Source organism: Rattus norvegicus, chromosome 11 (genome assembly GCF_021556685.1).
Source record: "Rattus norvegicus strain SHRSP/BbbUtx chromosome 11, alternate assembly SHRSP_T2T, whole genome shotgun sequence".
Classification (NCBI taxonomy): domain Eukaryota; kingdom Metazoa; phylum Chordata; class Mammalia; order Rodentia; family Muridae; genus Rattus; species Rattus norvegicus.
The window spans coordinates 50,551,002-50,578,179 of record NC_141544.1 but is presented as its reverse complement, the minus strand read 5'-3'; the positions used below and the strand labels follow the sequence as shown (position 1 = coordinate 50,578,179).

At 44.7% G+C, this 27,178-nt stretch overlaps 2 protein-coding genes across 7 annotated transcripts in view; one reads left to right on the top strand and one right to left on the bottom strand.

The window, feature by feature from the left end:
- Tmprss2 (transmembrane serine protease 2) overlaps positions 1-1,202 on the top strand; it is a 44,570-nt gene extending 43,368 nt beyond the window's left edge. For all 3 annotated transcript variants that reach the window (XM_087575290.1, XM_087575291.1, XM_087575292.1), the window contains exon 12: positions 701-1,202. In XM_087575290.1, coding sequence (XP_087431416.1) covers positions 701-867 — 167 coding nt within the window. In that variant the 3' untranslated portion in view covers positions 868-1,202. The remainder of the gene's footprint in view (positions 1-700) is intronic.
- On the bottom strand, positions 844-26,459 carry Mx2 (MX dynamin like GTPase 2). Of its 4 annotated transcripts, none has more exons than XM_087575628.1 (15): positions 26,336-26,424; positions 26,146-26,228; positions 24,259-24,385; positions 16,832-17,024; positions 15,735-15,872; positions 15,020-15,174; positions 14,628-14,766; positions 13,952-14,150; positions 9,183-9,261; positions 8,629-8,751; positions 8,083-8,224; positions 5,087-5,245; positions 4,586-4,662; positions 2,504-2,749; positions 844-1,539 (listed from the first exon to the last, which is right to left on the bottom strand). In XM_087575628.1, exons 3-15 carry the CDS (start codon positions 24,355-24,357, stop codon positions 1,309-1,311), a joined length of 1,980 nt encoding a protein of 659 aa, XP_087431754.1. In that variant the 5' UTR covers positions 24,358-24,385; positions 26,146-26,228; positions 26,336-26,424; the 3' UTR covers positions 844-1,308.
- Between the last annotated feature and the right edge of the window lie 719 nt (positions 26,460-27,178).

Here is a 27,178-nt window from a genome sequence, read left to right as displayed (position 1 = left end):
GGACTCTGCAGCTCTCCTGGAAGGAGGGCATGGTTGCTTAGATGACCTGGTCCTACCCTGGATGTTTCTTCTATTGGTATTCAGCTGGGCATGCAGAACCTCCCACAGTTCTGCTCACACTGAGACGGCTTTGTATTCCTGCAGGCCAGTGCCTATGTACACAAAGCATGTATGTGTTTGATAAGATTGTCTTTCCAAGCTTCTCTTTACTTGATATGGTCCCTAGGAAGTAAACCCTTCTTGGTTCCCAATTGCAAGGGGGTTGGCTTTAGTGACCCATCTTTTTTCCCATTTGCCCTCCACCCTCTGTAGTCCTGTGCAACCCCCTTCCGCCAATTCGAAGTGAGTCAAAGAAAAGTGGTTTATTAAGAAATGCAATAGGCAGCTCCCAACATCATGGCCCATTTGTTCATCAAATACTTGTTCCTGGCAGGGTGCTAAAATGTAGAGGACATGGTGGGTAGGAAGGGTACTCAGCAAAGTGGCTTCTTCTACCCATCTACTTGCTGAATTTTTGGAGCCTCTTTCTCTTTATCATCTCAGAGTGAATAGAAAGCTCCTTAAAATATTAGTACTAATACTTATTATAGATAAAGGGTGGTGGTTAGCTACAGGAAAGGTAGCCCCACGTTAGGCGCCATCTATTGTTGTAAAAATATTAAAAAAATAAGAAAAGTATTGTTGTCTTTTACCTCTCTAGGTCCAGCACCACGGTGCCCCAGGATATCTCCTAGACATCTTGGCGGAAACACATCCCAACTCCTCGGTGGCCTAGTGTCTCCTGCTGCCGCATACTTTGCTACACTCAAATCGTCACATAAAAGAACACACAACACAATAATCTTTGACCCAATTGGTAAGATATAATTGCCCACCTAAACATACAAAGCCCAGTACCATCCATCCCTTAAGAACATTTGTAACAACCTGTAAAGGTACAGCATGGAATCTTAATGTCACCTGCCATATTGTCCTGCCATGGCTTCTCTCTATCTCTCTCCTCTCCTTCTTTCCCTTCCAGTATCCTCCCCTTCCTTTAAACTTCTCTCCCACCAATCCTTACTTCTGGTCCAATTACAGGCCTCTTTCTATCCTCTATGTGCCCCTCACCTGTATTTTACAAATTCAATGGGGAGAAGTTTCTGGTGAAGTCACCTGATTCCTGAGTACAGGACTAGGCAGCTGTCCCTGGGGCAGTGGAATTAGCATCAAAATACAGATATCTTAGGGCAAACCACAACAAGGCTGGAACCCTTCTGTCCCTGAATATTTAATTATCCAGGAGACACAGGAAAGGACAGGGCCAGCTTAACCAGGGAATTTGGCTAGCCTGCGCTGAGCTTGGGCCAGCCTTGCCAACCGCTCCTTCAGGAATCTCCTCTTCTCACTGGTGTCACTCTTTTCCTTCAGGAGCCAGCTGCAGGAATCCTTGTCCTGCAGGAGCTGGAGCATGCCCTTCTGCAGCTTCTCAGCAAACATCTTCAAGATGAAATACTGGATGATCAATGGAATGTGGCTGGAGATGCAGTTGTGAGCCTCCTAGTAGAGGGAGACACAAAAGGCTTGAGGGGGAGGTACAGGGAGCCTGAGCATACCATGTCATCTCTGAGTAGTGAGATGCTGGTAGGGACAGCCCTCCCTCAGGCCCCTCAGTATCCTGGCAGAGGACTGAGGGAATAGGAAAAGGTAAGGTGAGGAGGTAAGGGGCAGAGACCGAAGAAAACCAGTCATGGGTGCCTTGAGTGGGAAGAAGGCCTTGGCCAAAAGAAAGAGATGATGTCTGCAGACGAGCCCTGATTCACACAGTATGACATGTAGAGACATTGAGGACATTATGCTCTGAGAAATAAAGCCAGGCAGGAAGGATAAAACCTGTGCTCCCCCAATTGTTGAGGTCCCTGGAGTTGTCAGAGTCCCGGAGTCAGATAGCAAACCTGACTGTCTATAGGTGCATGGCCATAGAATGCAGGCACCTTGGGCTTGGTCACATGACAAGGCTGGACTCCTAGTAGGCAGTGAGCAGGTCAAAGGTCTGATGAGAAGGTCACCATGACTTTCCCTGTGTGGTGCTTCAATTTCCTGTGGCTCTGACTGAGTAGGACCTGCTCTTACTTGGGGTTCATGATGTGTGCCCCACCAAACAGGTGTCAGGACCTAACTTCTCCTTGATGAGCTCATGGATTCCCAATACCGTGCTAAGGGCCCTACACTGCATCACTGGTACTCAGGATGGGGAAAACACATCTTACAGAGAAGAAAGCTGATGATCTGAGAGTCTAAGCCACACAGCCAGGGTCGCATGGACCATAAAAGGCAGATATCAATTTCTCTAAGCTACCTGTTCATTTGAATGAATTAGAATCACTTCCCAGAGGCTCACCTAGAGCTGTAGGACATACTTGTCCTGAAACCCCTTGCAGACTTCCACCCTAAACAAAGAGAGACACCGAAACAGAGAGACCACATGGGCTAAACCCCAGTCCCCATGTGTTCACACACTTACCTGGCGGTAGGCATTCAGATGCTGGAAGATTTCATCCATGGATGAGGTCTGTAAATTTGGGGACTGAGCGGACCTGCTTTTGCCATGCTTCCTCTCCTCCTCCTCAGCTTCCTCCTCTCTCACCTTCTGCAAGGCTTTCCTATAAATTTGGTCCTGGCAGTAGATGATTTGTTCCATCTGGAAGTGAAGCCGGATCGCCTTCTCTGCTTCCGTTTCCTGTTCTAATCTGATGTCTTCAAGTTTGGACTGCAAAGAAAGAGAAGAGCAAGCCAACAGTCATCACGATTTGCTTACCATGGGGTAAGAACACAGGGCATTCCACAGGTCCACAAGCATCTAGTCGCTTGGCAGCAATACAAGCAGTCAGTACTGGGAAGTAGCCCCTGTTCCCCAATCCCCGCCCCCTGCTCAACTCATCTGTGCAGACGCACCCTGAGCTGAAGGTGGAAACCAGGGGAGGGCTGAGCTAGGTATGAATAGCCCCCTGCTACAAGGGTCAACCTCCAGTGTCAACTTGAATGGATTTAAAGATTAGTTTGTTTATCGTGTGTGTGTGTGTGTGTGTGTGTGTGTATGTGTTGTATGTGTTTGTGCACTGTATTCATGCAAGTGTGTACAAAGGCCAGACAATGGGACTGGATCCCATGGATCTGGAGCCACTGCATGTGGCAACTGGAAACTGAACCCAAGTCTTCTCCAAGAGCAGTAAGCATTCTTAACTACTGAATCTCCTCTTCAGTTCCTTGACTAGATTATAATCACACAGGATTCTACATTAGATCAGGTCTGAGAAGGTATTTCCAGAGATGTTTAATTGAGATAGAAAACCCAGCCTAATGTGGGTAGTGCTATCCTATAGTTTGGGCTTCTGAATATCAGCATTCATCAGTTTTCAAACAGAGAGGTGTCACCATGTGCCTCCCATTCCTACTGCTGTCTTTCTGGCCACAGCAGACCATATCCCCTCAAACAGTGAGCCCAAATGGACCCTTACTAAGTTGTTCTTATCAGGTATTTGGTCACAAGAAGGAGAGAAGTAAGGGATACAGGTAGGCAAGGGCTGGGACCTCTGTGGACTCTCAGCTCTGACCCTTGCTACTCTCTTCAGCTACTGTCCTTGCTATTTCAGCAGCTTTGACATCTACAGGAAGGAAGGATGTAGTCTCTACCAGAGAATATGCAGATATAAGAAGGGTCACTTTAGGATAGTCATCTATGGGCATCCTGTCATGGGACTTACGGACAGCCATGGAGGAAACCTTTCATTCAGCATTCTCACTGATGGAGTCTAGGCCAGACTGCTACTCTGGCCCCAAGAATCCAGCAGCCTTTCCCTTCCCTCTGCTTCACAGAATATCAGCTATCCTACTAATTCAATAGGCTTTGAGATACCTTGATTTCTCATTTTGGGAAATACATTTTCTAAGACACCCTGCACACATCAAAGGACACTGAAAGGCTACTGATGGTTATCTGATGCTTACCAGTGGCCACATTTCCCCCACCTCGTCTCCTTCTGCCTGCTGGGGTATCAGAGAGCATGGCTAGAGGGTTATGAAATATTGCTCCTCCCTCAGAGACTTATCAGGGACCCTGAGTCACTCCTGTGAGTTTCATTCCTCTTCAGATCCCTGGAAGGGTTTCTGGAGCCCTGGGGACTAACTTTCCTCAGAGCAGCTGATATACTGTTTTTCTATAACACTATCAACTCTTCTAATAAATGTTTTACTTCCCAAAACCCATCTTAATGTCCCCCTTGAGTTCCATATCTGTCACCTTTCCCTCAATGTCAGGAGTGTCTTCCTAAACGTGGGCCTGTGAGCCTCCCTGACAGGGTACTCATTAGTGTACTTCAGCATTAATCTCTGAATTCTCTCTAGCTCTGTTCCTTCATCCCTTCCCCCTCCTCTCCACATCCCTACTTTAGTCAGACAGCACCAGTAGCCTCATCATTAAAATTTAAGCAGGAACCTAATTAAGCCTTGTCCAAGCAAGCACAGAAAAGCAGAAATAATCTCAATCCAAAACACTGACTCTCTACTGTTACTCATTGTGCTTTAAAAATAATACATTTGGTTTTACCTTGGTAGTTCTGTGGAGATTAAAAAACTCAGAGAAATTTTTCTCAGAAACCGTTGTAAAGGCAGCCCGTACAATTTCTGATTAAAGAGAGAAAGAAGCAGTTCAATGTGGTGAGGGGTAACATGAGTTCATGCTATTCAGATGCAAAACCAGGGCAGAGATTAGGGATGTGGGTGCTTTCCTTCTCTTTCCCTCCATTCTCCTTTCTTTGCCCAGTGAAGAGAGAAGCACACTCAGGCTTCAACCTCGTGGATGAAGGACTCTGACTGTGGTCTCTACCGGATTGAGTTAAGGGGCTAGGAGGTGACATGACTCTGTTGCAGGGTTAGAATAGGTTGGATTCCTGAACACTACAGTAGTATCTGGGGTCACAGAAAACCTGTGCCCCAGCCCCTGCCTAGAACTCATACTGAGAGACAGTTCTGAGGTGTCCCCATCCCAGAAATAAAATGGCTAAGAGCAACAAAAGCATTCTTCAGTGAGACCCCGTGCAACACTCACCAGTGACCTTGTGAAGCATTTCCATAGCTGGTTCTTCCAGGGTTTTGATTTGTCTTCTTATGATGTTCTCAAATGTTTTGTAATTCACAAACCCTGGTAGTTCTCGGCCACGATACTGCATTTCGAATGTGTAGACTTCTTTATATAAAGCATCAGAACCTACAATAGGAGGAATATTACTTGTTTATAAAACCATCTTACAGACTTTGTTAAACAAACCCATTCTGAGTTTACCAAGATAAAGTGCATCGAATAAATGTCTGCATATTGAAAGCTACTGGGGCAGGAGGGCTGGAGAGATGGCTTAGCAGTAAAGAACACTGATTGTTCTTCCCGAGTTCCTGAGTTCAAGTCCCAGCAACAGCATGGTGGCTCACGACTATCTGTAGTAGAATTTGATGCTTTCTCTTGGTGTGTCTGAAGAAAGTCACAGTGTACTCATATATATAAACGAAATAAATAAATCTTTAAAAGGAAAAGGAAAGAAATAAAAATATTCAGGTTCATAGAGAAGAATGCCATCTCAATGGTACTTCTCAGTTAAGGCAAAAGGCAAGATCAGAGTCTGAGACCATGATAGAATCCAAGAGGTGGAAACCAAAGGAAAATATAGTCTCTACAAGACCTGAGCATGTGGATTTATGAATTTTGACCAAAGAAGGGTCAGTGAACATGGCTCAGTAGGTCCCATGAACCCTAGACAGCATCACAAACTGGATGGGAGGAGAGGCACCCTTCAGCCAAAGATGACAGGAGAAATAAGCATCTGATGTCTGCAGTGTGACTTGATCCCTTGTTCACGACACAAAATACTAGTGCCTCTCCCCTCTAATGGAATTAGGCAGCAGACTCAGATGGTCGCAGCTTTCTCTACCATGAACTGACCATTTTTTTTTTGTTTGGTTGTGTTTGTTATTGTTCTGTTTTTATCATTTTATGTGTATGGGTGTTTTTCCTGCATGTATGTCTGTGTACAGTGTGCATATGGTGCCACAACAGGCTAGAATAGAGTGTCAGATCTCCTGGGATTGGAGGTACAGTTGGATGTGTGAGTCACCATGTAGGTGTTGAAGAAGATCAAACCTAAAGAATATTTTTTAATGAAAAGGAAGCTTACCTCATTAAACAAGACATTAAATACATCCGGAGAGTTGTAAGTTGAGCTCTAAAGTTTTATCCTTGGTTCTGGGAAGTTTCTGTCACCCCCGGAACCACTCTTCTTCCCAACAGTTGGTCCCTCACCTTATTCTGTCTCCACCTCTGCACCCTATGCTCTGCCTCTGGCTACTCCATGTGTAGATTCTGAGTGTCTTTGACATGGAATTGCAGGACACAGGCCCCTGTGACAGAAGGGGCTCAGTATGTTGCCTGCAAGGCTCATCAGCCAAGTAGTTTGTGGTTCTTGCTCCTTCCACACCTTTTTGTGGGTTCAAATACTCCACTGAGTGATGGTAAGAGCTGAATTGCCTTCCTCAAAATTCTTGTGCTGTCGTCCTAACCATCCAGGAGCTTAGGGTGGGACTATTTTCAGATGAGGTTTTTAAAGATACTAAATATAAAAGAGTCTGTTAGGGTGGTATTTAATCCACGGTGACTCACGGCCTTACAAGGATTGACAAGTATGCATAAATTCCTAGAGTAGAATACGTGTAGAAATCTGGGTAGAAATGTCAGGTCAAGGCCAAAAGAATTAAATGTTGTCTATTTCCTGTAGACTTCCTTCCAAATCTCCCTGGGGAGTGGAAGGGGCAGCATGTGTTCCCTTCTCTAGGGGTCACTGCTGTCATCCATAGCAACTGTACCATTTCACATTCTCCATCTGTAAAAACCAATTCTCTGTTTTCATCAAGCAACTTCAAGGAAGGCAAAGTCCCTTGGATTTCCTGTCAGCCATGACAGCACTGATATATGATCAAAGAATAAATGTCTAACACTTTCCCCCTGCTTCAGATTCTGAAGATCTGAAGAGGGAGAAGTGGGCTACTGCAGAGGTAGAGGGCTGCATGTACTTGTATCATCTTCACATTGTCATAATGAAACACATTAAGATACCCCAGACTGAAGGTCCTGCACATGCATCAGTGTCCTCCAAGATTAAAACTGTCTATTTTGAAGGGTGCTCCTAAGACATAAGATGTTAAGAGGGAGGTGGGAAAAAATAGGATGTTTCTAAGGGAAATTAAACATTACCACCTCCTGGAAAGCTCTTAAAATTCAGAAAGTAAACAAATGAGTGGTTTCAGGAAGTCTCTGAAACTGATAAGATTCACTAGGCCCCCTCCTCAAGTATATACACACACACACACACACACACACACACACACACACACACACACACAAAAGGGACTGTTGAAAGTCACTCTTGGATGAGCTAGACTGCCTGGCAGAGGCATAGACAAGTCAAGCTGCCTGGCAGAGGCTCAGACCAATTGAACTACCCAGAAAGATCACTATCTTGCAGGATGTGCAGTATGTACTAGATTTCATATGCAATCACTCATGCTGGGGTGGGCTTTGAGGATATAGATGTCTCTGAGTCATTTCTGTGTCTGTAATCACCCATATTCCTTTATTTACCCCACACCCAGAAAACCTCTATGTTTCACAAATTAGCTTTGGTAGTAACTGTACTTTGGTCTCTTGTCAGATCTTTATCTGATACATTACCCAGATCATAAAAAGAACTTCATTTCTAGTGTACTAGCATTGAAAAGCAAGCCTTTAAGTGACCAGGACATGGTTGCCCCATCCTCCCAGAGGAGATGAGTGTTCTCAGAACAGAGGACAAGAGAAGCTGATTCTCAACTTCCTCACACAAGGACCAGGCTGGGTCATCGTGTAAGTAGAGATGAAGACCGCCCTAGACACCACACCTTCTGGTGTCCCGACCTGGGATTTCTTAGCACCCAGAACTGAGAATGATGAACTTCTAGTGTCTATAACAATGGTGTGTAAGATTGTTAAGGACAGCAACACAGATTGAACAAGATACCCACCTTTTTGGAAATTCCTTTCGATCTCCTCACTCCACAAGAAGAACTCTTTACGGAGCTTGGTGAATAGGCGACATTCTTTCTCCCTCACAATCTCTTCCCCTTCTACTATGGCAGTGATGTCCTGGTTAAAAGCATTGATTTTCTGTCAAGAAGAAAAACATCAATATAAGGAAAGATCTTTCAAGCAAGGGATAAGATAGTGAAAGAACATGTGTACCCTGCAGGCAGGAGCATCATTTGATATTTGGGGGTGGGCCCAGCAGAAGAGTATGGAGAAGGGACTTTTGCAGAAGGAAATACCTCCCTTACCCCTCTCTCTTTGAGATCCTCAGGGAGATCTCTTCTCTCAGTGTGGACAAAAGAAAAATGCCACCCAGCTCCACCCATGAACTCAACCACAGTCTCTATCTTGTCTCCCCTTTTAACACTAAATGGGCAGAATGCATCTCCATCAGCTGTGGAGATATGGGATCTGAAGAGCGCCAGAGAGATTCCTGGGTAGAGAGTGATGTAGTCGCCATGTCTGAACACACAGACAATACTCACTTCAATCAGGAAGAGAGTTTTTTCATTCTCATCTTCTGGTATGTCTGCACCATACTTCTGCAGCTCCTCACTTGTACTCTGGTGACTTTCCTTTATTTGATTTTCTAACAAAGGAAGAGATTTCTGAAATGGAAAGAGGTGAGTGGAACATGGAAATTTAGACTGGAATGCAAACAAGGCCCCAAGTCTATGCTACACAGTCGTCATGACACATGGACAACATTCTAAAGTCCTGAGACCATTTTCCTGGTATAGAGAAGCACTTGAGAAGCATCTTTCCCCCCTCCCAGGTTTGCCCACACCTCCATACGGTACATAATCCTGTCCACTGTACATGGCTGGTTCCTAAAATATGAGCCACCCAGGGACACCTCCTTCTGTATCAGAGACATGTATACATGAATTCTCTGCAGGAAAATGCCACAGAGCACCTTCTAGCAGCTTCTAAAACAGGGGAAGTTGGAACAACCCAACACCCCTAAGCTCTTTCTTGTTTTCAATAGGTCCAACGGGTTCCACAAACACTTGTTTCTAGCAGGATCTCTAAAACTTACACAGATGTGTGAGATGAGCTCCATGGTCAGCCTCTCTGCCAGGCAGGGCACTGTGGCCTTCCCATCCTCCAGAAGAGCTCTGAGGGAACAGGATAGAGGGTCCCATCAGACCTGGCCAGAAAATAAGTCTGCAGCCTGCTGTGGGTAGTTCAGGGCAGTTTTGGTTCTCTCAGTGAATGGGATACCTACTCAGGGGTGGGTATGCAGAATGGTGTAGGGAAATCAGCTTGGATAGTTCTGCAATGATCCCCCACGGCTCAGGTAATAATCACAGTAAACTCTGCTTTCCACAAAACAACCTACACAATTACACATATGTTATCATAGCACACATATCCCTGTCCATGTGTGATAGATTCACACACAAGTACACAACAAATCCTTCCTTCCATATGTGGTAAGTGAGTACACACACAGTACATGTGTCAGAGTTATCTATCTACACAGATACTTTAACAACTGGCTATGACGGTGTGTTCCTCTATTCTCAATTGTTAATTGCTGTGCTGGCAGTGCCAGGTGCTGGCAAGATATATGGTATAGTCATTTCTATAGCCACAACACCTACTTTCTAAATGGAAATGTTTGTCACTTTCTTATCTGCCCAAAGAGATGATTCTCTGACATTATCATGTTAATAAAGCAAGCTACCATGGGGGAGGTCACATAGCTGTCAACCTGGTCAGCTGCAGGCATAGAGCACAATCCTGTCTGCTGCTGATTGTTCTAGAGTGAGTAAGCTGTGAGTAAGCTCTCCCAGTATGCTATTAACGTTTTTTTTTGTAGGAGGAGGGAGTGAGGCTCTTAGTTAATAAAGGCATGAAGGCTAGAGCTGAAGCGGAGGAAGAACAGGAGCAGTACTGGGAGGTAGAGCAGAGAGAGCCATGTGCTAGAGACACAGTGGCAGGGAAGACAGGTGGAGTCTGGATGGCTAGCTGAGGGACTGCCTGCCGAAATAGGCTAGCAGTTTTGTACTGTACAGTGTTTTGTAGTACACTGTGTCTTTATTACTAAACCTCAAGCAGGACCCCCCCAAACTCCTGCAATATATGTACATAATTCATATTAATATACACAACCTTCCAGATAGGCTACACATATGAGTAAATGCATGTACACTCACATGCATAATATACAAAAATATACATAATACATACATATCCAGGTCTTTATACAAATTCACTGACATGCGTTTGCATTTGTGTGATGAACAAGTAAAGTGGGGAGACTCACTCTGACCCAAGACAGGATTTACGCCATGAGCTTTTCAAGGCATAAAGCTATACTAGTCTCATGCTACCAAAATCTGTGTTCACACAGTACACTGTTATGGGTAGGATACAAGGCATAAGAAAGTTAGAACTCTTCCTGCCTGTGACAGCTTATTCTTATTAGGGATCAAATTTCTAACACTGATCAATTTATTTAATCAAACAAACAACAATAACAAACATACTATGGTAGGATAGAAATGGAATTCAATGAAAACTTTAGTTTTGATTTTTTTTTTTTACAACCCAGGTCTCTCTATGTAGCCCTGGCTCTCCTAGAACTCACTATGTAGACTAGGCTGGCCTCCAGCTCCTACACATCCACCCGTCTTTGACTCCAGGGTGCTGGGATTAAAGGCAGGCACACATTAGAAACTTTTAAAGCCAGGAAAACCTGGAAAGATGTATTCCAAGTTCTAAAGAGCACAAACATGAACCCAGGCAATTATACCCAGCAAAGCTATCTATTAAAATTGATGGAGAAATAAAATTTCCCATGATATAACAGATTTAGGGAATTTATGAGTGCTAAAACAGCTTTACAAAGGATTCTTAAAAAAATACCTGGATCTGAAGAGAAGGATAAACATAACCAAGAATTTATGGGGAATACATAGGCAATACCACAATAGTCTATCAAAAGATGTCAAGGAACACCACAGAAGCAACAAGAAAGCCAGGCATGGTAGTGCAGTCTGTGAGCCTGGTCTACATAGTGAATTCCAGGATAGACAGAACTGTACAGTGAGACACTGTCTCAAAATGCATACTCAAAAACAAACAAAGCAACAACAATGACAGGAATTAGCACATATCCAGGAATAATAACTCTGAATATTACAGAATCCATCTATTTTTTTTGCTGCCTCCAGAAAACACAGCTTACCATCAATGATAGACAACCTCAGGTAAGGATAGAAAAGCACATGGATCTAGGATACTAACAGGGTAGATGTTCCAATACCTAATAAACCTAAAACTAATCAAAAGAGATAAGAGTGGACCAGGCATAGTGGTGCATACTTTTAATTTCACCATTAGGGATATAGAGGCATGAGGATCTCTGTGAATTTGAGGCCAGCCTGGCTAGCCTGGTCTATAGAATGAGTTCCAGGATACCTAGGGCTACACAAAGAAACCCTGTCTCAACAAATAAAGACTAAATCTAAGAGTGGGGAGGGACAGAAGGAGGGACACTTTATACCGAAAGGAAGGAACAAAATACGAAAAGGACAATACAATCTTACAGACATTAAACACAGGGTGTCTTATCTCAAAAGGAAAAAAAATAGAAAGAAAAAAGACAGACAGACACAGAAAAATCAAATGGACCTAACACACACACACACACACACACACACACACACACACACACACACACACACATCTACTCAAACACTAAGACTACATTCTTCTCTGTAGTCCATGGACCTTTCTTTAAAATGTATCACCCATTAGAACACAAATCAAATCTCAACAAACACAAGATGTTAAATAACATCCTTTATTCTATCTGACCACAAGAGAATTAAGCTATGTATTAACAGCAACAAAAACTACAAACAATACACAAAGTCGAGGACTCTAAACAACCCACTACTGAATAATAATTTTTATTAGGAAGAAGTATGGATATTTAAAGATTTCAATAATTTGCTGGATAGATAGAGACATAGATGATAGATCATAGATAGGTGCATAGATGAATAGATAGATGATAGACAATAGATGATAGATGGAAGAAATAAAATGAAAAATCTAAGAATTGAGTGGATATAGAAACAACATATAAAATTCTATGACAGTGAAAGCAGTCTTAAGAGAATTGTTTACAGCATAAGTATATAAAAATGTTGAGATATGACAAATTAATAACTTAACGATCACTTGAAAGCCTTAGAAAATCAAGGGCAAACAACACCTCCATACATTGAATTGGAATGTAAATCTATAATCGGGGCTGACATAGGTGAAATAAAATAGAAAATATCATAAAGTTGCTTCTTTGGAAAGATAAACAAGATTGACAAACGTTTGGCTAAATTAACCAAATTGGAGGGAGGGAGGGAGGGAGGGAGGGAGGGAGGGAGAGAGGGAGAGAGAGAGAGAGAGAGATCCCAGATTAATAAAATCAGAAATGAAAAGAGAGGCATTGCAATAGTTTCAGGTGGAATGCAGGAACTCATAAGGACATTCTTGGAAAAAACAATATGTAAATTCATTCCATGAAACTGAAAAGCCTAAAAGACATGGGTCAAATCTTAGATGTATACAACAGACTGACATTAAGCCAAATTGAAATAAATAGTTTAGACAGATTCATAGCCAGGAAAGAGATTGAAGCAGAAATAAAAACTCAACTAAAAAAGGCTCAGGATCAGATGCATTCCCTGAGAATTCTACCTTCAAGGAATTCACACCACTTCTGTTCAAATTTCCCACGAGAAAGAAAATGAAGGCTAGCTTCCAAACTCTTCTCTCTGAAGCCAGTATGACCTCGATACCGAAACCAGGTAACACAAAACAAACAAACAAACAAACAAACAAACAATCAAAAAAGACAATTACAGTCTGCTCTCCTGGATGAGGAAATATGCAAAGATTTCAATAAATTATTGGCAACCAAATTGAAACTCATACAAAAATATCATTCATCACGACCAAGTTGGTTTCATTCCAGATACAGAAGGATGGTTCAACATATGTAAATCAGTTATTATTATCCATCACACAATGAACTCAAAGACAAATCACAGGATCATCTCATTAGACACAGAAGAAGGCTTTGACAAAAACTAACAAACAAACAAAAAAAGCTAATATCCTTTTCATGACAAAAGTCATGGAGAAGCTTGGGATGGAGAGGGCTTGATTCAACTTAATAAAGGATATATGTGAAAAATCTATAGCCAACATCACACCCAATGGAAAAAAAATCAAAGAGTTCTCATTAAGATTAAAACAGCCTTTTCAAAGAGAATGCTCCTGCAGTAGGAAATTACAGAGGTCTTGTGGGATTTGAAGCCATCAGCAGCCAGTGTGTTTGGAATCTCAGTCCTTATCATCTGTGTCTATTGCAGCCCGGCCTTTGTTATGCTGTAACTTACCGAGCTATAACCTGGCATCATTTTTCTGGAACTAGTGAACAGTCGTCCCTGCCATGGATGTCTGAACTGATATCTCACGTAGCTGAGTCTACCTTTATGACATATCAAAGGTACTGCCAGGATCTGCGTCTCCTTCCTTTCCTCTGCTCTTCTCTTGTGACTCTGGTTCGTGTACCATTTGACTGTAGCACTTTGGCAAGTTCCCTTCCCCTTTTCACAACTTACCACTCTTTAAGTAGTACTTTCTGCATTTTTCTTGCCTAAAGGAAGATTCTACAGTGGTTCCCAAGGTGCATTGCATCCTCAGGTTGTTGTACACACACACACCCCTCATGTCAGGTCTGCTCTTGACCAGCAATTTTCACTACATGGGACGGTATGGCAGAGGCACCTGAATTGAGGGTGTTCCTTGAAGAAGACTTGCTCCTTCTGAAGAGCCTCAGCCAGGCTCAGCTGCTCCTGGATGTCCTGCTGACCCCTGCACTTGACTATCATGTAGCCCTTCTTCAGGTGGCACACGAGGTTCCTCACCACATCCACGACCTTGTCTTCAGTCCCTCTGTCCACCAGATCAGGCTTGGTCAAGATCCCTGAAACACAGGCATTGAGACCAGAGGATGCACACTGCTCCAAGATAGCAGGAAGCTCAGCTCTCACTGGCCACCAGGATCCCATCCTTGGCTGAGGCAGACATGATCTACACAAAACCCATGCTAGGTGCAAACCCACACACAGAGACTTGGGTATGTGGCCCTGTGAATACAGTGGAGCCCCTCTGTCATCTACAGACTCCTCAGCACCTCTCCATGGCCACCTCCAAACTACAGGTACTCATTCTTCACTCTGCCATGGACTTTACCATGGCCCCTGGCCCAACGAGTCTTTGCAGATATGATTTCCTCCCTGTGCTCGTCCAACTCTGGCTCCTTGGACCTTTTTCACCAGGGAGATGAGATGAGGGGGTCCCTTTCTTTGTCCTCAGTGGGATCCTAAGCTTAGTTAACCTGGAACCAGGAGATGTATCTCATTTGCACTCACACACCATTGTTATCTCCCACTCTCCTTACCGATGGTCCTATCCCCATCAGGGTCCACCTCCTGAGCCATGCTCAGGGCCTCTGTGGTGGCAATGTCCACATTGCTGGGGACCACCACCAGGTTGATGGTCTCTTGTTTTTGGATGTAGTTAGTGATAAGTCTCTTGATCTGTAAGAATGAGATAGTGACTCTTAATTATGGAGACAGGATCAAGAATGAGATGGTCCTGACCATCCACTTGCTTCAGGGTTCAGGCCCTGGCCTCCAGGGACTGCACCCATTTGCCTCCCTGTTTCTATCAAACATGGAGTTCGTGCTCAGGCCTGGCTATGCAGTCTTACTCCAGTTCCACAACATTTCTCTTACACATACTCCAGCACCCCTGTAGCCCAATGTGTCAGAGTAGGACCTAGAGTCTCACCTGCCGTCCTATGTCTGAAGGCTGGTTGCCTACAGCCACCCTGGTGATTCCAGGAAGGTCAATCAGAGTCAGGTCTGGGACGTGTGGGGAGCTGACATCCAGGCTAATGAGTTTATCACTGATCCCCAGCCCTACCCCAGCAATATGGTTCTGACCTGGAAAGGAGGAAAAAGATAGCCTGGTCAAGCTTAGTGCGGTAGAACAAGGAGATAAAAGGGCAGATGGAGGGGATCTTATTCCAGAGAATTCTGGGAAAGCATGTCTTGGCTAGGCAGTGACGCCGCAGGATCCTGCACTGAAAAGTTGCGTTGGTCCTCAACTGGTCTTATTTTGACACTTTGGAATGTGGAACTATGCTATAGGAAGTAGGTGATTGGGGGCAGGTCCATAGGTTTTATTTCCGTGACATTCTGTTTCCTGTCTGCTACCACTTGTCTTTGTCACAATAATGTTGCTCCCAGGATCATAGGAAAAGGTGACCATGGACAAAACCCTTTGAATCCACAATACGATGTAAATCCTCCTAGAAGGCATTCTGTGAGGAACTGTGCCACAGTCACAGAAAATGAATTCAAAGCCTCTTCTGTGCAGGCCTCCTGTGTGACAGTAGCTTAGAAGGGAGAAAGTCCTGACAGATAGACTCATCATTTCTCCTCTGTCTCAAGATACAGTGTTAGCAGACAGTCTGAGGGTAAGAGAGAAACAGGGTACTGACCTGTGTTGATGGCCTCTTCCACCTCTGAAGGATCAGAGAGCTCCACTTCGATGTCATCATAGGTGACTTTGCCTTTCCACTCCTCTCCCTGATTCAGCTTCTTCAATTTCAGCACCAGGGGACATCTGGTGACAATACCTATAAAATGAGGTTCATGTTAATCTAGTATTCTGTCGCACACACCAGTATGGGGCCTTAGACTAGAGGTGCCCACACCTTCCCACTCTCATCTGCAGACCTGCTGGGAATAGAAACATCTGGCCTCACTCTGATGCTGTCTGTCCAGAGTGACCTCAGGCCTATATTTTCGGAAGAAGAACCCAGGTCATGGTTATACATTTGGGGCAAAAGCTACCAACCACTTCTGGCTGACAGCTAAGGAACGCTTAGGGCAGTTCCTCCTAGTGTGGCACTCTCAGTTCCATAGTGTCTTTGGGAGAACCTTTAAAATACTTGACATATCCTACTAGCTTAAACATCCTCTTCAATCTGTCCTCCAGGCTACTTCATCATTCTTCATGTTATGATCTCCTTCCTACTCTTGTCGTGTCTATGTCTTTTCACTTTGTGTCCTTGAACACTTTGTGTTCGCTCCCTAAGTGTCCAGTGACTGCCTCAGCCATAGAATTTAAACAGCAACACTAACCTGGACACCAGCCTCTTCTCTGAAAGGAGCAGTCACCTCAGAGGAAGGGATTTGGGACCTGACCCACTCAATCAGAGCTCCTGCAAGCTGCAGAGTTCAAGTGACTCTCAAAATGTACAATGGGAGAGTGTGATGGACTAAAGCTGCCCCCATCCTCAACACATGTGTTCAGCCTCAACACCTGGAGCGACTCTGTGGATACAGAGCCTGGAAAGAGGTAATGTAGGCTGATGGAGAGCTTGACAAGCTGCATGGGTGGAACCCTAGTGACTGACCCTGAGCCTGGTGCCTTTGTGCGAGTAGAAAGTCAATCTAAGATTGCACCACAAGCTAAATGGTAAGCTCACCTTGACCTTTACTCTGCTATGCCCCAAACTGGAAGGGGACCTGTTTCTACCTTTGAAGTCCCAGGGCCCACAGCCTAGCAGAGCAATAGTCACTGAGCTCTCACCACTGCCTCTGGGGAGGGCCACTCCAGACAGTGCTTCCAGCACAGAGCTCTTCCCTGAACTCTGGTCCCCGATGACAGCGATGGCAGGCAGGGCCAGGTCTTGCTCCACACCCAGAGCTCGCAGGGAGTCGATGAGGTCAATGCAGGGCCGCACCTTCTCCTCATACTGACTGCAGAGGTTGTTCACGGAATCCTAAATGAGGGAAAAGAAGAGTGAGGTCATTGCTCCACAAGAGATGTTCCAGCAAAGCCAACAGACTTCAAGAGCAATGCGTGTGTTCTTAGAATTCCCCAGACAATGAGAAATAGGTAAATATATTTGGGGGACTACAAAAATGCTGATTCTGCTGTCTTGATGATGGAAGAGACAGGATCCATGTTGTGTGTGTTCTAAGCACCTAAAGTACAGCATGCTCCTGATCACCAGTAATGGACGTGCAAGGGTGACCCCAGATTCACCATCTCCAGAGAAAAGAGAGGGAGACGGAGAGAGACAGACAGACAGACATGGGTTCGAAGGCAGAGGTAAAGCCATTCAGTTTTTATAGGGTCATGGCAATAACTGGAAAAGGCTGAAGTAATCTTTGTGCTAATTGGTTAATTCTCCAGACTGTTGTAGGCAGAGCCAATGGCAGAGCACACACATACTCTATGCCCATCTCCTGGCCCAACCAGGGAGATGCTCATATACTGCCTATGTCATGCCTGCTCAGTTAACAGTAATTGAAGCCCCATTCTATCCACCTCTGAATCCGTGTTTGAACGTGACAATTCTCCAGCTATCGGTTGCCCTGAAGTGTTATTACCCAGCTTTGAGATACGCACACATCACAGATCTCCAGTGGGGTTTATTATACTAAACTCTGTATTCTCATGTTGATCAGTTTGTAGCTCCACTGCAGTAAAGAACTCTATCACAGTCATCGAGTGGTTGCTACAGTCTGTCTTGGTTACCTCGTATTTGGTTTCTCCTCTGTGGGGTGGTCTGAGATGGCCTCCCAAATGCAGACTTATTAGAAGCCATCCTTATACACAAATTTCCGTGTTACAGTTAGCCTCATTAAAAGCCACTATGTAAGGAGGTCAGTCATACTCTACAAGCATCCTCAAGTACTTCCTGTGTGCCTGCTGCCCTGTGTCACTGGATCAGAGCCCTGCCTCTTCTCCTACCTGTTTGGCATGTTTCTCATAGCTTTTACACTCATCTTCTCCACTGTCTCAGAGTCCACACGTTTAACCCTTAATTCCCCTTTTAACCTCTTTTACATCAGCTTACAGTTCAGTCAGCCACTTTCCCTTACTACCTAGGGAGAGACAGGGCCTGCTTTTTTAAGGACAACTTTAACAAAAAGGATGAAGAAAGTCAACAAACTTCAGGTGCTCACTAGTTATACACAGGAGATATTAAAAGTAGTCAGAAAATGACCCCATACCTATAGAGGAACAAAGAGAAGTTTGATAACCAAAATTCTTATCAGAAATAATGGAAGTGTGAAAACAGTGGGGTAGCATATGCCAGTCCATCTTAACAACGAGGTTACACCTCCATTTTCAAAAAATATTTATGGGAACCTATGCTGCTATCACCAGCAAAAATATCACTTTTAGGGCAAGAGTGAAGCTACTCAGAGGACTGGAAATAAACACTTTATGGTTTGGAATTAGGATGTGTTTGGCCATTAATGTGGCCTTTACCTTATAATCTGCAAGAAGACAGGAGGGTTTTAAAAATTTATTTATTTAATTATGTATCATTTTAAAAACTGTTAATTAAATTGCAACTATATTAGAAAGGAAAATGGAGGTTTTAGTTTAGTGGTAAGTGTTGGATAGGTCACAGCACTTTGCACATATCTCTCCCATCTCTGTGGTAAAGGAATTAAACTAAACAATATTAAATTAAATTAAAGTTCCTTTTATCAATAGATACCATAATTTATCTCTCTGAAACTTGGAGAAAGCACCTTGACTGAAATGTGACCATTTAGGAGTCAGATAGCCCATGTCCTATTCTGAAGCTTCCCTTTGCTTTTCTCGTGAAAATCAGGAGATCCTTATTTTAGCTTGTATATGCTTGGCCCAGGGAGTGGTACTGTTAGAAGATGTGGCCCTGTTGGCCTGGGTATGGTCTTGTTGACGTGGGTGTTGCCTTGTTGTAATAGGTGTGTCACCATGGGTATAGGCTTCTTAAGACCCTTATCCTAGCTGCCTAAAAGCCAGTCTTTAACCAGCAGCCTGCAGATGAAGACGTAGAACTCTCAGCTCCTCCTGTACCATGCCTACCTGAATGATGACATGCTCCTGCCTTGAAGATAATGGACTGAACCTCTGAACCTGTAACCAGCCCCAATTAAATGTTGTCCTTTATAAGACTTGCCTTGGTCATGGTGTTTGTTCACAGCAGTAAATCCCTAAGACACATGTCAACCCAGAAAACAATGGCAAAAGACAGACTTTCTCTTTATGAAACTGAGGAAACTCATCCCCAGCAAGGCAGGAATTGAAAAAGTCATCCTGTGTACCAGAGAGTAAGTGACAGGAGAGACATCCAAAATCCATATAATGGACTGGATACCACAAGTGGTGGGTGATTGGTATGGGTTTTTCATGAGTTCACCATCCTTTGATGATAGTTGAACATTAACAGCAGTAATGCATTGTGGGGTTTCTGATGAAAGGAAAAGGAAGACCATGACAGATAGGAGGATGGAGGCATTGCAGAAAAAGTGTTCTTACACCATACAGGAAGTTGTCATTATTTCCTTGATAGGTAGACTTATTTTATTTATTGAGATCAACACTACATAGTTTCATACTAACATAGTGAACAGGCCAGCAGAGGACATGGTATGCACTCCTAAAATATAGATGTTTAATCCAAAAGGTAGAAGAATATAAGGAAAAGTAAGAGGAAGAACAAATGTTTCATATAAAAAATAAATGGAAATGACTGTTCTCATCTGACAGCAGCACGTTACATATAAATTGCATAAAATAGGCAAACAGGCAAAATAACTCTAAAACAGAGCAATGAAATGGAACGATGGAAGCCTCTGGTCTCAAGATGATGATGAAGTCGTAGCTGAGGTGCTGTGGCATTTCACAGAATGGAACGTGTTAGTGGAGCACAACATACAGCCCTGGAACTGACATTGATAAGATACAAAGGTAATATCTGGGAAAGGGCCAGCTTTTCACTAAGCTGTATTAGAACATTTAACTGTTTACACTTAGCAGACCTGCATTGCTATGTTACACCATAAAGCACCAACAACTAGGGCATCTGCATGGGCCTGACCCAGGCTCTCTGCACATAAGTTACAGTTGAGTAGTTTGGTCCTCTTATGCAACTCTTAACAATGGGAACAGGGGCTATCTCTGACTCTCATGCCTGCTTCTGGGACTCTTTTCACCTACTGCATTGCTTCTTACAGCCTTAATGGGAGAGGAGGTGCCTAGTCTTACTGTAACCTGATAGGCCATGGCTGGTTGATATCCATGGGAGGCCTGCCCTTCTCTGAAGAGAAATGGAGGAGGAGTGGATGGGAGAGGGGGAAGAATTGAAAGGGAAAACTGCCGCTGGGCTGTAAATAAATTAATTAATTTAAAAATTGATTCATGATCCATCATAGACATAGGTGGACGAGACAAAAATACAGATATTCTTGAAAACAACGACAACAGCAAAACCTACAAATGTGGGTTAGGTCCTTGTTTCTTAGAAATGGTCCAAAAGCAACCAACAGATTGGGAAAAGATCTTTACCAATCCTATAACAGATAGAGGCCTTATATCCAAAATATACAAAGAACTCAAGAAGTTAGACCGCAGGGAAACAAATAACCCTATTAAAAAATGGGGTTCAGAGCTAAACAAAGAATTCACAGCTGAGGAATGCCGAATGGCTGAGAAACACCTAAAGAAATGTTCAACATCTTTAGTCATAAGGGAAATGCAAATCAAAACAACCCTGAGATTTCACCTCACACCAGTGAGAATGGCTAAGATCAAAAACTCAGGTGACAGCAGATGCTGGCGAGGATGTGGAGAAAGAGGAACACTCCTCCATTGTTGGTGGGATTGCAGACTGGTAAAACCATTCTGGAAATCAGTCTGGAGGTTCCTCAGAAAATTGGACATTGAACTGCCTGAGGATCCAGCCATACCTCTCTTGGGCATATACCCAAAAGATGCCTCAACATATAAAAGAGACACGTGCTCCACTATGTTCATCGCAGCCTTATTTATAATAGCCAGAAACTGGAAAGAACCCAGATGCCCTTCAACAGAGGAATGGATACAGAAAATGTGGTACATCTACACAATGGAATATTACTCAGCTATCAAAAACAACGAGTTTATGAAATTCGTAGGCAAATGGTTGGAACTGGAAAATATCATCCTGAGTGAGCTAACCCACTCACAGAAAGACATACATGGTATGCACTCATTGATAAGTGGCTATTAGCCCAAATGCTTGAATTACCCTAGATCCCTAGAACAAAGGAAACTCAAGACGGATGATCAAAATGTGAATGCTTCACTCCTTCTTTAAATGAGGAAAAAGAATACCCTTGGCAGGGAAGGGAGAGGCAAAGATTAAAACAGAGACTGAAGGAACACCCATTCAGAGCCTGCCCCACAGGTGGCCCATACATATACAGCCACCCAATTAGACAAGATGGATGAAGCAAAGAAGTGCAGACCGACAGGAGCCGGATGTAGATCGCTCCTGAGAGACACAGCCAGAATACAGCAAATACAGAGGCGAATGCCAGCAGCAAACCACTGAACTGAGAATAGGTCCCCCGTTGAAGGAATCAGAGAAAGAACTGGAAGAGCTTGAAGGTGCTCGAGACCCCAAAAGTACAACAATGTCAAGCAACCAGAGCTTCCAGGGACTAAGCCACTACCTAAAGACTATACATGGACTGACCCTGGACTCTGTCCCCATAGGTAGCAATGAATATCCTAGTAAGAGCACCAGTGGAAGGGGAAGCCCTGGGTCCTGCTAAGACTGAACCCCCAGTGAACTAGACTATGCGGGGAGGGTGGCAATGGGGGGAGGTTTGGGAGGGGAACACCCATAAGGAAGGGGAGGGGGGAGGGTGATGTTTGTCCGGAAACCGGGAAAGGGAATAACACTTGAAATGTATATAAGAAATACTCAAGTTAATAAAAAAAAAAAAGAAAGAAAAATTAAAAAAAAAAAAGAAAAATTTAAAAAAAAAAAAAAAAGAAATGGTCCAAAAGGCATAAGGCAGACAAGAATTCATAAAGTTATCAGAGCTATCTGGTCTCCAAAAAAAGGAAAAAAAGAAGTATCAGCTAGGGAGCAAATGTTTGCAAAGTATATCTTCGACAGAGGATTAATCCTGGGTTTCAAACTAACACAAACAACACTGACATGAACTCCCTAGCCAGCTCTCGTCTGACCCCACTGAACATACTCAGGATAGCTGCTGGGTGGCTCGGTCTGAGACCTCACTATGCATGGTGCCCAGCAGTAAGTCTGATTCCTAGCAATATTTTTTTCACGCCCTTGTATCATCCCTTCACAACAGTTGATAAAATAGAGCAGTAAGCTAAGGCACAGGTAGCCCATCCCCAGGTGAGGGAAACCACCATTGTCAGGGCTGGGACACTCCATCCACACCTCCCCTTACCCGACACTTTCCCCTCTAGCAGGCCCTTCTGCCTCCTGCTCTTGGCAACCACAGACTTTCCCTTCAGTATCTTTTGCCTGCTTCTTCCTAAGTTGCTCCCCATGCTATAGCCTGTGCTGAAGCTTTCTGCAGTCACATAGCCATTACCTTTCCAACTTTGTAGACTGTTGGAGCTTCCCTCACATGAGAAAGGAGAGGATCATGGAATGGAGATAGACTGGAGGATATATGTGAGGAGTAGTGATGGGAGGAGACTTCCTCTACACAGCTTTGGGAGAGCCATCATCCCTGCTGGGTGCAGACCTTCCAGTGTGGTTGCTTTAAGGCCACTCACATTCCTGTTGTAAACCCTTGCCCCTTGATCTGCAAAGGAAGCCTGACAAATGCATTGGTTCCCTGGTGAATGCTGGTCTAACTGCACCTTCCTTTGTCCTTGGGACCTTAGGAGGAGGGGCATATATTGTTGTCTCCCCTAGGGAAAGAAACTTAGCAACAGTAACCTACATCCATTGCCTTGCTCCCAGTTCTGCAGTGGAGGTCTTCTAGGGCTTGTTTTGTTGCTGACAACAGCTGTGCTTCCAAGAGGTGTTAAGAGTCTCACTTGTGCCTCCAAGAGTATACCTGTGCCTGTTAAAGCAAATGGCTCCAGCCTTAGGCTTCTTCCTCCTGCAGAGGAGGCTGTGCTGCTACTGTGAGTCTGAAAACTCCCAAATCAGACACTCAGTACCTATCTGCCTGAGTGTGTGAGTGTGAGTGGATGAGGTTAGATATTAAACATCCCCCTCGAAGACCTCCTGGAGAAGTTTGGTTCCCAGCTGCTTGTTCTTGGGAGGTGGTGGGATTGGAATAATTGGGACCAAGGTACTAACCATAGGCAGAATGAAATGAACCCCGCCCCCACCCTTGATCTACCTCTCCTTTCTTCCTTAGCCACTAAACACCAGCTTTATAGAACAATGGCACCTAATGGTCATGGAATCTAATCTCTGAAACTGGAAGCCAAATAACCTTTCCTGTTTATAAGTCGATTTATCAGGAACTTGGTCATTGACTGTGAGATTCTCATGACCCTCACTCTGAGGGTTATAGCCTAGCAAGAAGGAAATTCAAAGAAATTTAGGGAGAGACAGTGATCCTTGTCATTGCCTATGATGTTTGACACTGTTGTTAACACTGATTTAAATGTTGGGTTTAACTTAGACAGGCAGCCAGGTGACCCAATGTCTCAAACAGGGAATGACAACAAAGTTCTGAGTAGCAACATCAGCTGCACTTTCTCCTCTCCACAGTCAGGTTCCTGATCCCACTGTGGAAACAGAAAACCCACTGCTAAAGGGTGGTAGACAGTCCCAAGATAAGATAGCTGACTGGGTCAGACTGGGAACATGCTGATGGGTCTCCTTCCACAGACCAGGTTTACTTCTAAGGAAAACTGGATCCCAGTTCTATGAAAAAATGGCAAGTGGCTTCTCCTAGGAGGTAGTGCCTCAATGAGTCCTTAAATGGGTTGTAGCTGGAGACACAGTCATGGTATGGGCAGAGAGGACAACATAGCACTAGACAGGGCCTTGGCAATGCCTACTAATACCACCTTTCCCAAGATGGAATCCTGGACACCTTCAGTGGAAGCCACCACAAGAGGGCCACTGGTCTCTTCTTGGCCCAAGCAAAGATAAGACTAGACACACCTGCATCCTGCAGAGACCCATCTCCAGGGGGTATGATATAAAGGAGCAGCCCTCAGATGGACATGGGTCATACCTTGTTGTTCTCCCCTACGCCAGCCTCTCCATCGGGCAGTGGGACACTGGGTAAGTTGACTAAATCAACACTCCTGTTTTCCTCTGTGCTAAGAACCATCTTTTATTTCTTCTTCCAAGTGGGCACTCTGTTGGAAATGAGTATTATAAATTAGAAAGGTCTGGAAAACAACCTTTGACATCTTGGCTAAAATTTACACCAAATATACCACCATTACTGCCTAAATTCTTTCTTGCCCATCCCATCCCAGGGGTCCTTCTGGAAAGGCAGGTGTTTGTTTCCTCTATGGGAGGGGGTCATAAAAGTGGAGTAATTCTAAAGGCACTCATGGATTCTATTGGTCTAAAAACTACTTCAAACCCGGACCTCCTTCCTCTGCTTTGGAAAGACTACATATTAAAGGGGGCCCAGGCTCCAGAACACCCCCTTTAATTCAGTTGAGCCTCATCTATTCAGTCCATGGCTGTCCTAATTAGTCTCACTGCACAATCAAGGGATATCACTGACTCCAGTGTTGTGACCCACGACCAATGATTCCTTGTGACCAGTCAAAACAGGACTTAAGAGTCTCTTCCATTTCTGTTTCCTTTTCTGGGATCTAGACCCTGTGTTCTGTCTGCACATCACAAGCATGTACAATGCTCCTGAGTCACCTTTGACACTTGGTGGATCTTTGGAGCAGAGAAACCTGAAAGGTCACACACTCGTCTGTACATTCAGCGCCCTGCATAGCTAGCTGTACTCTAAACCTGAGGTGACTGCATCTGCACATCCAGATCTTGATCCAGTCAAGCAGAAGCTGCTCCCAGAACCAGATCAACCCAGATTTTCAGGGGACCTACAGGGCACCCTTGCTTCCTCTCTTCCCACTCCTAACTCTTTCCCAGTGCAGATGGCATTGCACAGAGAACACCACATTTCATGCATGCTCATGCTTTACCTGAAGGTCAGGGTCAGGCCAGACATGTAAACATGTGTGCAGGGTCTAAACCTTCCTACAAAGTCAGGCCTGGGGTGGGTGCTTCTACTGTACAGTACATAGTGGATATTTGTGTGGATGCTATATGTCATCTATCAGATATTCTAAATAACGATCCCTGTGGCAGGATTTTCTGTTGGGGTTATATCCTCAGGCCAGTGGGAAACGGGAACAGCAGGGGGGTAGAATCCAGCTCCTTTCTCTGTCAGAACCCCTAGCCACCCCTAGACAGTACTACCATACCTGTCTAGAACAATTCTAAGATATTAAGAGTGGGAGTCTTCCTGGGTCCATCAAGGTGTTATAGTGGACACAGAGAGGTTCAAGAACCCTTTTCTCTCCAGGATTTCTGCCCTCCATGTTCCCTGCAGTTGAGCCTTTGAGAATCAGAGATCTGAGGGACACCTGCACTCAGCAGGGTTGTGTAGGGCTTCCGCTCACACAGAGCAGGTCCTTCCTGTCTAGGCACTGAGAAGACCTGGACAGATGCATTTCTCTATGAAGATCCTCTGTCAGCCTTTCCAGCAGCCTGCCCCTGGGTCACCTGCCTTCCTCCCACCCTTAACAAGAGTCCTCCACCTGATTTCTCACAGACTCCTAGCCCACGTAGCATGGGATCTGGAACTTCTCATTTAGGTCTTAGCCCCAGACCCTTGGAGAACCTGGGACCCCGCCCTCTCCTGCTGCCTCCTGGCATTGATGATTGTAGTTTGGGGAGCTATTTCAAACTGCCCCCAGAATCAGCAGCTGGGTGGGGCTCTGTGTCTAGCCAAGAAGCTCCACCTGTGCTGTCACTGACCCCCTTACCTTAACAGCACCAAGAAATGTCCCACTGTTCCCCCCAGGATCCACAAGGAACCCAGAAGCATCCTTGCCCTGAGCTAAAGGGTGTCCCCCTAGATACTCACCAGTCTCCTGCTTAGTGACAGAATGCTTGGCTTTCTGGTTGCAGTGTCTTTAAACAGCTGTCTCCACCCCTTCCCAGAGAGAACTGAAACAGAGAGATTGCCTGAGCTCACTGCCTTCCCATCACCACATCACACACAGTCACTGACCTCATTATTGTAACAGCACCAACAAATGCCCTGCAGAGCTCACCAATGTCTGCAAAGGAGCCTTACAAGGTATCCTCTATCCTCCCACAGAATCCAGTGCAATACTCACAGCTCCTGGGTTGGTGACTGAGTGTGCAGCTGCCAGAGCTCAGAGCTCTTCAAACAGTGCTGGCTCCGCCCCTTCCAGAGGAGAATAGAAACTTAGTGAAAAGGCCTGGGCTTGCTGCCCACCAGCAACCCCACCCCCACCACACTCCCTAAGGAGTTCAGAAACGAAACAGAAATGCAGCTCAGAAATGAAACTCACCCTCAGGGGACCATGGCTTGGTCCTGAGCACTGGAAATTGATACTATAGTCTCAACCCACTAACACAGTCTATATGGACACCAGCTCAGATGGCTGCCTCTTTTCCCTCAGGATCCTCCCAGCTCTGAGCTGCACCTTCAGCCAGACCTCCTCTCAGTTTTAACACAACCTACACTAACTTTCTCTTTTCACGGATTATTCCAGCTGCACTAGGAAGGGTCAGAGACAAATCATACCAGGAATCTTTGAGGAACCCTGCCAGCCCTTCTGGATCCCTTGTGACTACTGGTTTAGAGGGCTGAGCACACTGCTGCTGCAGGGCTGGTGAGGGTAACAGGTGCTGGCCTCCAGGGGCCTGCTGCACCTTGCCCTACTCTCCAGAGAAGAGCCCTGCTGTGTGGAGAACATCCTCCCAGCTCAGGGAAGTAAGTGTCTCTCCTTTTCAGAGCCATGCTGGTAGCTCTCAGAAGTCCAACCAATCATAGTTCCTGGCATACAAAGTTTTTTGGCCCTAGAAAACATAGTGATGGGGAAGGCAGGGTCAGTGACCTTACACATATGATGTCATGCTGTGCTTTG

Coding starts and splice junctions, on each gene's coding strand:
- Mx2 (XM_087575630.1), bottom strand. CDS start 24,357: ATGGTTCTTAGCACAGAGGAAAACAGGAGTGTTGATTTAGTCAACTTA. Junction 15,873..16,831: donor GGCCCTCCCCAGAGGCAGTG/GTGAGAGCTCAG, acceptor CTCATTTTATAG/GTATTGTCACCAGATGTCCC. Junction 4,663..5,086: donor AATGCTTCACAAGGTCACTG/GTGAGTGTTGCA, acceptor CTCTTTAATCAG/AAATTGTACGGGCTGCCTTT.